Source organism: Pristiophorus japonicus, chromosome 13, assembly GCF_044704955.1.
Source record: "Pristiophorus japonicus isolate sPriJap1 chromosome 13, sPriJap1.hap1, whole genome shotgun sequence".
Classification (NCBI taxonomy): domain Eukaryota; kingdom Metazoa; phylum Chordata; class Chondrichthyes; family Pristiophoridae; genus Pristiophorus; species Pristiophorus japonicus.
In genome coordinates, this window is record NC_091989.1 from 32,291,660 (window position 1) to 32,304,422 (window position 12,763).

Here is a 12,763-nt window from a genome sequence, read left to right on the forward strand (position 1 = left end):
TGCCTCTCCACCTCCCTTTTCTCCTTTAAGGTTCTCCTTTAAGGTCCTCCTTAACCCTTCTCTGGCCAAGCCTCCCCTCAGCGTCCTTTTGTCTTAATTATTCGGTAGTGCCTGGTCCCATCAACACTTCAAATTTAAATTTAAATTTTGCATCCTTATTTTTAAATCCTGCTATGGACTTTCTCTTCCCTTTCTCCTCCAGCAGTAAACACCCCCCCCATCCCCCACCCCCCGCACCCCACTTGGGACTCTCTATTCCTCTGACTCTGGCCTCTTGTACAAGCCTTTCCCTCCACCTCGCTGTTGGCAGCCAAGTCTTCAGCCACCTCGATCCGTACTATGAACTTCCCTCCCTAAGTCTTTCTGCCTGTCCACTTTTTATTCCTCCTTTTTAAAACACTTCTTAAAACATACCTTTTTGCTCAAGGTTCAACAACAGCTTGCATTTACATAGCATCTTTAACATAACATAAGAATTAGGAGTAGGAAGGCCATTTGGCCCTTCGAGCCTGCTCCGCCATTCAATAAGATCATGGCTGATCTTCTACCTCACCTCCACTTCCCTGCACTATCCCATGCCCCTTGATTCCCTTAATATCCAAAAATCAATCGATCTCTGTCTTGAATATACTCAACGATTGAACCTCCACAGCCCTCTGGGGTAGAGAATTCCAAAGATTCACCACCCTCTGAGTGAAGAAGTTTCTCCTCATCTCAGTCCTAAATAGCTGACTTCTTATTCTGAGACTGTGACCCCTAGTTCTAGACTCCCCAGCCAGAGCAAACATCTACCCTATCAAGCCCTGTAAGAATGTTGTATGTTTCAGTGAGATCAGCTCTCATTCTTCTAAACTCGAGAATATATGCCTAGTCTACTCAATCTCTCCACATAAGACAATCTCCCCCCCCCCCCCCCCCCCCATCCCAGGAATCAGTCTGGTGAATCTTTGTTGCAAGCCCTCTATGGCAAGTATATCCTTCCTTTGGTAAGGAGACCAAAACTGTACACAATACTCCAGGTGTGGTCTCACTAGGGCCCTATATAATTTCAGTAAGACATCTTTACTCTAATACTCAAAACTCAACTTCAGTGTAGTAAAATGTTCCAAGGTACTTCTTTGGAGCATTATCAAACATAATTTGACTTTGGGCCATATAAGGAGATATTAGGGCAGGTGATTAAAAGCTTTGTCAAGAGATAGGTTTAAGGACCACCTTAAAGGGAGAGAGAGAAACGGAGGCGTTTAGGGAGGGAATTAGAGTTTAGGACCTAGGCAGCTGAAAGCATGACCGCCAATGGTGGAATGATTAAAATAGGAGATGTGTACGAGACCAGAATTGTAGGAGTGCAAGAGATCTCGGGGTTATAGGGCTGGAGGAGGTTATAGAGATAGGGAGGGGTGAGACCACGGAAGGATTCGAAAACCAGGATGAGAACTTTAAAACTGAGGCTTTGCCAGACTGGGAGCCAATGTAGGTCAGCGAGCACAGTGGGGGATGGTGAACGGGACTTGGTGCGACTTAGGATACGGGCAGTCAAATTTTGGATGAACACATGTTTATGGAAGGTGAGAAGCCAGCCAGGACAGTGTTGGAATAGTTGAGTCCAGAGGTAACAAAGGCCTGGATGAGGGTTTCAGCAACAGATGAGCTGATGCGAGGCAGTCAAAGGATGTTACGGAGTGGAAGTAGGCGGTCTTGGTCATGGCACGGATATGTGGTCGTAAGCTCAGCTCGGGGTCGAATAAGACACCGAGGTTGCGACCCGTCTGGTTATGCCTCAAAGTGGCCAAGTAGAGGGAAGGATTCGGTGACTAGGGTTGGAGTTTGTGGCAGGAACTGGAGACAATAGCTTCAATTTTCCCAGTATTTAATTGGAGGAAATTTCTGCTCACCCAGTACTGGATGTCGGATAAGCAATGTGACAAATTAGAGACAGTGGTGGGGTTGAAACAGATAGAGTTGAGGTAACGCTGGGTGTCATTAGCGTACATGTTGAACCTGATGATGTGTTTTCCAATGATAACTCTGAAGGCCAGCATGTAGATGCGAAATAGGGGGTCGCCAAGGATAGATCCTGGGGGCACGCCAGAGATAATGGTGCGGGAAGAGAAGCCATTTCAGGTGATTCTCTGGCTTGGACTGGATGGATAAGAATGGAACCAGGCAAATGCAGACCCACCCAGCTGGACGACAGAGGAGAAGCGTTGGAGGAGGATGGAGTGGTCAACCATGTCAAAGGCTGCAGATAAGTGGAGAAGGACGAGGAGGGATAGTTTACCATGGTCGCAGTTTACCTAGCGCAAAGGAAGATGGTTGTTGGGAGGCCAGCCATCTCAGCCCCAGGAAATCGCTGCAGGAGTTCCTCAGAGCAGTGTTCTAAGCCCAACCACCTTCAGCTGCTTCAGAATGACCTTCCCTTCATTATAAGTTCAGAACTGGAAATGTTCGTTGAAGATTGCAGTGTGTTCAGTTCCATTCGCAACTCCTCAGATAATGAAGCAGCTCATGCCCTCATGCAGCAAGACCTGGACGACATTCAGGCTTGGGCTAATAAGTGCCAGGCAATGATTGTCTCCAACAAAAGAGTCTAACCACCGTCCTTAACATTCAGTGGCATTACCATTGCTGAATCACCCAACATCAACAACCAGGGGGTGACCATTGACCAGAAACTTAACTGGACCAGCCTCATAAATACTGTGGCAACAAGAGCAGGTCAAAGGCGGAGTACTCTTGAGTAGAGTATCTCATCTGCTAACTCTCCAAAACCTTTCTACCATCTATAAGGCACATGTCAGGAATGTGATGGAATAATCTCCACTTGTCTGGGTGAGTACAGCTCCAACAACACTCCAGAGGCTCCACACCATCCAGGACAAAGCAGCCCATTTGACTGCCACCCGATCCACCACCTTAAACATTTACTCCCTCCACCATACACAGTGTCTGCAATGTGCACTGCAACAACTCTCCAAGGCTCCTTCGACAGTGCTTCCCAAACCCGTGACCTCAACAATCTAGAAAGACAAGGGCAGTAGGCACATGGGAACTCTATAACCTCCAAGTTCCCCTCCAAGTCGCAAACCATTCTGACTTGGAAATATATCACTGTCTCTTCATAGTTACTGGGCCAAAATCCTGAAACTCCCTCTCTAACAGAGCTGTGGGAGTACCTTCGACATGTGAACTGCAGTGGTTCAAGCAGTCGCTCACCACCATATTCTTGAGGGCAATTGGGGATGGGCAATAAATGCTGGCCTTGCTGACAACGTCCAATTCCAGGAATGAATTTTTTTTTAAGTCACTTGGTATGTCATTTGTGACTTTGAGGGCCATTTCAGTACTGTAGCAGGTGTAGAAACCTGATTGAATTCCTCCAAAGATGGGCACGGATTTGGGAGGTGACAACACGTTCAAGGACTTTGGAGAGGAAAGGGAGGTTGGAGATGGGATGGTAGTTTGCAAGGTCATGGGTGTTATTTTTTGAGGTGGGGGGGAGGGTGTTGATGACGGCATATTTGAAAGGGAGGTGAACAGTACCTGAGGAGAGAGAACCGTTAACAATATTGACTAACATGGGGGCCAGGAAGGGAAGTTGGTGGTCAGCAGTTTGGTGGGAAGAGAGTTGAAGGAGTAGGAGGTGGGTCTCATGGACAGGATGAGGGCGAAGAGGGCTAGTGGGGAGATGGGTGAGGAACTGGAGAAAGATGTGAGGCTAGGGCGGGAGTGGGAACCTTGGAGGATGTTTGCTTGGTGGGCTAGGGGAAAGAAGGGAAGAGGCTGCTGAACCTTGGTGACAAAGAATTCCATGAGCTCCTCGCATTTGTTGAAAGTGAGGGTAGAAGAGGCAGTGGAGAAGCGTTTAACATGGTTTATAGTGGAGAAAAGAAGCCCAGGTTATGTTTGCATTCCAGGAGTTATCTTAGCCCTCCTATTATCTGCTTTTTTTTGCTTAATGTCTGTTTTTCCCTTGTGCCGCTGAAATGGCTTTGGGCATTTCTCTATGTTAAAGGCATTCTGTAAATGCATAAAACAAAAGTGCAATACCGTGGATGCTGGAAATGCGAAATAAAACACTTATCCATCATCCCTTTTTGTTGTTTGATCACTCCTGCCCTGCACCCTACCACAGACCTTTCCCTTTGTTCTTTCCTCTCTCTCTTCCCCTCCCCACCAACTCCACACACACACTCATTTTTTTTTCCTGGCTCTGTATTTGCTTAAAAACTGTTAAATCTTGAACTCTTTCCAGTTCTGATGAAAGATCATTGACCAGAAGCTTTAACTCTGTTTCTCTCTCCACAGATGCTGGCTAACCTGCTGAGTGTTTCCAGCATTTTCTGTTTTATATCATCCTCATAGGCGGTCCCTCGAAGCGAGGATGACTTCCACGCTAAAAAGGGATGAGTTCACAGGTGTTTCAATGAAGGACCTAATATTCCAGATCCCGAACTACATCTTGGAGGATGGAAGATGCCTGTGCTTGGATTTTTTTAACGTGTGGTGGCTGTTGCACACCAGCCACCACCACATGGGCTTGACAGAGCTAGGTCTTGGTCCAGAGGCAAAGATTACCCAAGATGACTGGAGACCAGCTGTGCTGCACGGACCGAGTGTGCACACATGTAGCAGTGTGTGCTGGCCCGTGCTGCCCCTGGGCCCTTCCCTCTTCTGGGCTCCAGACTCGCGCCTCTCCTGGGCCCCGGTTACTTCCTTCTACAAACACTTGCCGCTTCTTATCAGATCAGCCATGATCTTATCAGATCAGCCATGATCTTACTGAATGGCGAAGCAGGCTCGAGGGGCGAGATGGCCTACTCCTGTTCCTAATTCTTATGTTCTTATGTTCTTCACCCCTCCTGCTGTGCCTGCTTGCACTGCAATGAGCGACCTGACTTCGCAGCCGTCGCCCTCCTGCAGTGGTATGCCGCCACACGCTGCTCCCTCTGATGGCCCCGGCCTGCTGATGGTCTTGCAGGCCGGGACCTCGCCAATATCCGGGCCGGGCCGCCACACACTGCTCCCTCTGATGCAGCCTTTCAATCAGATAAATTATATAAATGCATGTTGTTTCACTAAACTGGCTTTTGAATCAGAAGATCCTGAGCCAGCCACAGCTTTACAAATGTATAAGGTGGTATATGTTTGAGCTAAAGTTTATTTTATGTGTTCGTATTTTCTCTTCTTCTGTGAAACGTGGTACTTATCATTTTGAAGGAATGTTTTGCATTTGGTATTCAGAACATTAATTGAAACTTTTTTTGTTTATCTGTATTGTATCGGACATGGGTTACCACTGATGTGGAGTTACCTGTTGGCTTCAGAGCTGCTTAAAATTCTAATGTAATGACTTCAACTTTTCAAATTCTAGGTGTAGGCAGTTTATTGGTGCTGTATTTTTCAGCAGCATCGAGTTTGAGAGAAAAATAAATCTAATCCCATTGCTTGTTTTCTTGTAGTGGATTCATTGAAGGATACATTTGAAACTGCTTCCACAATACTTTGATTATTTGATGAAAAATTCACCTCCGGTATGGACGTTTCTGAAACGAGTGGTGCCCCCAGCTACAATGTCAACCGCCCAGTTTTTAATCAGGAATCTTTTCAAAGCTATCTACATAAGAGGGAAAAACCAAAGACACCTAGAAGGGAGAAGTTATTGCAGTATTTTCGGTATGTTTTGTAAGTTGCTATTTTATTTTGAGCTTCAACATTATAAAGCAGGGCTACTATAAATGGCTGTTTGTCTTACTGGTTTCATTTGAATTTTTAAAGAATTGTAATCTCCTTGACCCTGAGCTAAGCTTCAAACCCCATATTCTATCTGTTACCAATACCATCTATTTCCATTTCTGAACGTTGGTTGCCTTTTCCCATACCTCAAACTACTGCCACTAAAATACTCATCTTTGGCTTCATTACCTCCACGCTTGACTTATTCGACACTCTCCTCATTGGCCTTGTCCAAAGTTCCATCAGATGCATCCCATCCCATTCCACTTATGCCCTTGTTTTTTTACCTCCATTGGCTCCCTATCTCCAGGGCATTGATTTCAAAATACTCTGAAATCCATCTATTGCTTCACCCTTTTCTTTCATCACTGAGGCCGCTATTTTCCACTTGCTGCATTTTTGGCGCCCGCACATGTCAATGTACGATTTTTTTTGTATATGTTCACGCCAGAAAAAAAAAAATCGGGACTTTCGGCAAACAAATATTTGAATTTGGCACCGCACGCTCTGAAGTTGTTGGGGTGGGGAGCTTTAAGTCTGTGCTAAAAACTGTCTGGGCATACGCGAAAAAAGGAACCTACTGGCCTGGATCAGACATAGTTAAAGAGCCCTTTGTGATCGGACCGTTTTTCGTTTTGTGATCGGATCGTGCTGGCTGGATCTTTCTGCGATTTTGAGCATTAAAGCCTGCAAAATATGGTTGAGAGGGAAGTGGAAGAGAAATCCGAAGGAGAAGGAGGAGCAGTTCGGTTTCTCACACACGAGATATCATTGAGAGGAAATGGGATCTGCTGGCAACTCGGAGAAAAGCGAAAAAAAGTAAAACCCGCTATAATGGCTCAGTGTTGGGATGATGTTGCTGTAGAGTACAATGCAGTAGCCATCACCTGGAGAATCGGTGGGCAGCTGAAAAAGAAGTGGCAGGACCTAGGACAATTAGTTAAAGTAAGCATGCACTGCACTGACATTTGTAAATGTGTATGTGGCCACCACACAAAAGAACCCTCTTTTTAAAAAGTTCAGTTTTCAACTTTGCAGTTGAAGAATGTGAAGATCAGGAACCACAGGAATGATACTGATGGAGGTCGACCAAGTAAGCTGCAATTTGAACCAGCTGGAACAGAGGATTTCTGATCTGATTAAAGCTCACCGGAGAAGATCCACCAACAATCGATGCCGGGCTCGGGTCAGAGAGACTAGGTAAGCCCTGCAATTTGCACTGTGGATTGGCTAAATACTGCGTGGGCTAGCTAGGCTTTAATGGATGTTTTCAATATGTTTTACAGCAACTGCGCGTCAGGAAGAGGCCGAAAGAAAGTCCAGAATTGTTTTCTGATTTTAAGCCGGACGATCTGGATGAAGACCAGCATGTAGATCTCCCCCCTCCCCCACTGATCAGATGGTCATATTGGACCTGCAGCCGGTGGAGCCCATGGATCAGGATGTGTGTCCCAGTGTGGTCCAGCAACGCACACCTGTGAGAGGGATGCTCAATAGGGTTGAGGAGCAAGGCACAGGTGGGAGACGGTGAAGGAGGGTAGAAAGGATAGCTGAACCATAAGCGCAGGTAGACATGGTACAGCTTATCGGGATGAGTTGGGAGAGTATGCAGCTAACCAGGTCGCTCCTGGACACCATGGGTGAGGTGAGGGTAGAAATTGCGAGACTGTCAGGAGAAATAGCAACATTGTCTGGAGCAGTAGGACCACCACTAGCGGGGCAGATTAGGGAGGGAATGGTGAATGCACTTGATGCACTGTCGCAACAGCTGATAGGGAAATTGTCTGACATATGTGACAAATTTGCAGGTAGCTGCTGCAATAAGGGAACATGCCCAGGTTGTCATTCAACAACAACAATTGGCGGCATCAACTGCAGCCACTCAAATCATCACCAGACCAACCTCGGGGACTGTGCCGCAGGGTGATCCACAGCTTGAAGAAAAAGACGGAAGACGAACCCGGGCCTTCCAGAAAGGTGTCTACTAGGTCTGCTGCTGTCCAACCCCACCAACGAAAAACAAAAAAATATGACCATGGGCTCACCGGGGGGCAGAGGAAGTCTGCTGCGCCAACAGAAAGGGCTAAGGGTAGAGGCACCAGGGTGGACAAGAAGGGCACTACGCACTAGTGGTCGTTGAATAAGGGGGAGGAGAGATATTTGTATCTTGCTGTTATTGTACTTGTTTTGTTAATACAAAAATTTGATACAATAAAGTTTTGTTCATTGAAATGTTAAAATTTGCAAGAAGTTTAAAGTTTGATACATGTTAATTGAACATTTTAAAGTTTGATATTTCTTCATTGAAAAGTTGATACAAAATGTTTTATTAAAGTTAAGTACAAATGTTTATAAACCTATCCTTTGAATATAACCAGAATCAGTGCATTATTTTGTGAATTTAACCAACATAAACCAACACAACATTATTAAAAGTGCAAACAGGTGTAAATAGTCAACATGGTGCGATACTATAATCAACCGTGCCGCCGTTTAGCCTTCAGGCAGAAAAACGTTCACGGATTAGCCGCTGACGCAAGTCTCTAGCAATGGCTAGAGGTCCCCTTGGTTGTCCCACCCTCTTCCGCCGTTGTCCTGCAGCTTGAGGTGGTTCCTCCTGCTGCTGGTCGCCCTCCTCGTTGCCGGCCTCCTCCGAATCCTCATTCCTCCTTCTCCCTCAGGAGGATCTTCAATGTCCAGTATCTGTCCGCTCATGATGGCCAAATTGTGCAGCATGCAGCACACGACAGTGCATTGAGTGACGTGGTGAGTGGAGTATTACAGGTAGCCTCCAGAGTGGTCCAGGCACCGAACCGCTGCTTTAAAACGCCATTGTCCCCTCTATGATGCTCCATGTCGTAATGTGGGACATATTGTACTGACGCTCTGCCTCAGTGCGGGGTTTGCGTAGGGGAGTCATAAGCCAGCTGGCAAGTCTGTAACCTTTGTCCCCGAGCAACCAGCTCCACCCTTCTGACAGCTCCTGAAACATCGCAGTTATAATGCTCTCACGTAGGATGAAAGCATCATGGATGCTACCAGGATATTTGGCATCCATTGCAGATCGTCGCATACCTGCTGCATATGTAGGGAGTGGAACCATTTCCTGTTGGCTGTAAACTTCAGAATCTTACAAGGATGCTCTCAAGGTCGTCATCATCATCATCATAGTTCCTCAGAATCGAGGAAGACTTGCTTCCATTCTTAGAATGTGTCCTTAGGTGGCTGAACAGTCCAATACGAGAGCCACAGTCCCTGCTACAGGTGGGACAGACAGTCGTTGAGAGTAAGGGAGGGTGGGACAGGTTTGCCGCGCGTTCCTTCCGCTGCCTGCGCTTGTTTTCTGCATACATTCGGCGATGAGACTTGAGGCGCTGAGCGCCCTCCCGGATGCACGTCCTTCACTCAGGGCAGTCTTTGGCCAGGGACCCCCAGGTGTCGGTGGGGCTGCTGCACTTTATCAGGGAGGCTTTGAGGATGTCTTTGTAACGTTTCCTTTGTCCACCCTTGACTCGTTTGCCATGAAGGAGTTCCGAGTAGAGTGCTTGCTTTGGGAATCTCGTGTCTGGCATGTGGACCATGTGGCCTGCCCAGCGGAGCTGATCAAATGTGGTCAGTGCTTCAATGCTAGGGATGTTGGCCTGGACGAGGACGCTAATGTTGGTGCGTCTGTCCTCCCAGGGGATTTGTAGGATCTTGCGGAGGCATCGTTGATGGTATTTCTCCAGTGACTTGAGGTGTCTACTGTACATGGTCCACGCCTCAGCCATACAGGAGGGTGGGTATTACTACAGCCCTGTCGACCACGAGCTTGGTGGTAGATTTGAGGGCCTGGTCTTCGAAGACTCTTTTCCTCAGGCGGCCGAAGGCTGCACTGGCGCACTAGAGGCGTTGCAAAGATTATATCCGTTGTGCCCCATAGGGGACAAAATCCGCACTGTGACTCCGAGAGGAGTTCCTCGGCCACAGGGAGAAGACAGTTGAGGAGGACTCTAGCGACAACTTTCCCAGTGGCTGATAACGGAGATTCCTTTGTAGTTGCCGCAGTCGGACTTGTCCCCTTTTTTAAAGATGGTCACGATCACTGCATCTCTCAGATCTCCCGGCATGCTCTCCTCCCTCCAGATGTGAGATGAGATCATGTATCCGCGCCAACAGCGCCTCTCCGCCATACTTTAGCGCCTCAGCAGTTATTCCATCTGCTCCCGTAGCCTTGTTGTTCTTCAGCTATCTTGTGGCTTTTCCTACCTTGTGCAGCCTTGGGGTTTCACTGAGGTGGTGGCGGGTCGCATGCTGCGGGATGGAGTCAAGAACACTCGAGTCAAAGGCAGAGTCTCGATTTGAGGAGATCTTCGAAGTGCTCCTTCCAGCGGGCCCTGACTGCCTCGGTGTCCTTGATGAGTGTTTCCCCGTTCTTGGCCAGCAGTGGGGTGGTTGCCTTGGGAGTTTGGATCGTAGGTGGCCTTGACTGTGATGAAGAATCCTCGCCTATCACTGCTGTTGGCCAGTTGTTGTATCTCTTGTGCTTTCTCCATCCACCACCTGTTCTTTAGATCCCAGGTTTTTTGTTGGATCTCAGCTTTAAGCCACCTGTAATGTTGCTTTGCTGCTCCCGAGGTGGGTTGTTGCTTCAGGCTCAGAAATGCTCCATGCTTGCGATCTATTAGTTCTTGGATCTCCTGATCATTCTCATCAAATTAGTCCTGGTGTTTTCTGGTTGAGTGACCAAGTGTCTCTTCACAGGCACTAGTTACAGAGGCCTGGAGGGCAGACCAAGCGCTGTGGGCATTCTGCATCTCTGGATCATCAGGTTAGCTATGAGGCGCTGGCGGTATAGGGTTCCCTTAGCTGGGTCTAAGTGCCCCGGCATTGACTTTTTTGCGGCACTGCTCTGCTGTCCCCTCCGCTTTAGGGCTATGTTAATGTCGATGATGGATTGGATTAGGCGGTGGTCCGTCCAGCATTTGTCAGCTCCTGTCATGGCACATCCTTGCGATCCCTGGCTCAGATGATGACATAGTCGAGCAGGTGCAAGTATTTGCCACGGTGCCTTGTATTTGTTCCTCTGGCGGAACAGGGTGTCAGTGATGGGAAGTTCATGTTCTAGACATTTTGTCAGGAGTAGGGTACCACTGGAGTTGGCTTTCCCTACCCCTCTCTGCCAGTCATACCTCCCCAGAGGGCTGTGTCTTTGCCGACTTTGGCATTGAAGTCACCTAGGAGGATCAGTTTGTTGCCCGCGGGGATGCGAGGCAAGGATGTTTCGAGGTTGGAATAAAAACCCTCTTTGGTCTCATCCGTTGCATCGAGTGTTGGGGCGTATGCACTGATGACTGTGGTGCATTGGTTCTGGGATAGGGCGAGTCGAAGAGTCATGAGGCATTTGTTAATCCCGTAGGGGGAGTCTTTGAGGCGGTCGACCAGTTCATTTTTGATGGCGAAGCCGATTCCGTGAAGGCGGCGTACTTCCTCTGGTTTCCCTTTCCAAAAAATGGTGTAACCTCCACCTTGTTCCTTGAGCTGGCCTTCCCCTACCCGCCGGGTCTCGCTTAGGGCGGCAAAGTTGATGTCAAAACATCTAAGTTCCTGGGCAACTATGGCGGTGCGACGTTCCGGCCTGTCACTGTTGGGGTTGTCCATGAGGGTCCTGACGTTCCAGGTCCCGAACTTCATGTTAACGGAGTGGAAGAAGCCTGTGCGTGAGTTCTTTTAACGTGGGGTGGCTGTTGCACACCGGCCACCACATGGGCTTAGCTGAGCAAGGTCTTGGTCTAAGTCGACTGGAGACCAGGCACTGCTGTATGAGCCTAATTGCCTATGGGAAGATGTTGGCCGCAAGCTCGACGCCGAGTAGCCCCCTTGACGGTAGGTGGCCCGAGGCTTGGATGGGGGAAGGCATTAGGAAGGCCAGTTGTCCGTTGGAGTTCCAAGTGGGAGGTCAGCAAGGAGTGGGAGGGTGGAAGAGTCATAGTCTCAAGGTGATATGGGAACAGTCAATGGCACCATGTACTCTGAGGAAGCCAGCAATTCTGGAGAACTACACAGCCCTGTCTCTCATTGCCTGCGTGGTCATAGGAAAAATGATGAACTGGTCCCTTTTGGCATACAGTGCAGCAGTCACCTGGCGAATGTAGCAATGGGTGGCATGCTGTGAGATCGAGCAAACGTCCCCAGTTGAAGCTTGAAATGATCCCGTAACATAGAACGCAAGTGCCGCTGTTACCTTTACTTCTACAGGTAGGGCAGTCCTCCTTCCACTTCTTGGCCTTATGTCTGCCCTGATTAGTTGGCAGATCTCAGTGATGACCTCCTTTCTGAATCGCAGCCTGCAAACGCAGTCTGCCTCACTCAGTTGCAGGTATGAGCACCTCTCCCTATAGACTCGCTGAGAGTAATGTCTCCCCGATATCGGCGTCGAATTATTCGTCGCCTCTGCATGTGCATGCCTTGTATGGCCAATGCCCTTATCACATCAGGCATGCTAAAAATTGCACCCATTATTATTGTTAATAGGCAGATAAATACTTATCACTGACGCCTTTCCTCTCCGTTTTTCTCCACAAGGCTAGGTGACGCCCTAGATCGGACCACACCCTGATCTGCGCATGCGTTTGTTTATTTGTATGTACAGTGATTCTCTTGGGTCATCTGTGACAAATGGTGATTTCTAGCTTGCTGCTGTGCCTGTGCACAAAACGGCCTGTTTCGGACGCTGACCGAGCTCGAGCACGGATCGAAGGAGTGCAGGCCGGGCAGGATCGCAAGCTCGGCCGGACACGAGCACAACAACTCGACGCTCGGCTTCAAAAGTAGCCCAGGCTCTGGAGCCTGCAACCCTGCCCGGCCGGCACTCCCCCGACCCATGGCTGGAGCCTGGCCAGCAACGATTGTGTTGGGATGGACAGTCGCAATTTGAGTGAAAAAGAGCCCAGCAGTGATATTTCAGTTCCCTCTGAAAAATTTAGACATTTGTTTATTAAATTGTCTCGCTCCAAAATCTCGGAAATTACTTTCACAAAAGGTTTTT

The 12,763-nt window shown here is 48.3% G+C and overlaps 1 protein-coding gene across 6 annotated transcripts in view; it reads left to right on the forward strand.

Annotated features, from left to right (window-relative positions):
- slc26a5 (solute carrier family 26 member 5) overlaps positions 1 to 12,763 on the forward strand; it is a 117,920-nt gene that overhangs the window by 24,852 nt on the left and 80,305 nt on the right. For 5 of the 6 annotated variants that reach the window (XM_070897319.1, XM_070897323.1, XM_070897324.1 and 2 more), the window contains exon 2: positions 5,463 to 5,685. In XM_070897319.1, coding sequence (XP_070753420.1) covers positions 5,537 to 5,685 — 149 coding nt within the window. In that variant the 5' untranslated portion in view covers positions 5,463 to 5,536. The remainder of the gene's footprint in view (positions 1 to 5,462; positions 5,686 to 12,763) is intronic. The other variant, XM_070897322.1, reaches the window with a different exon arrangement.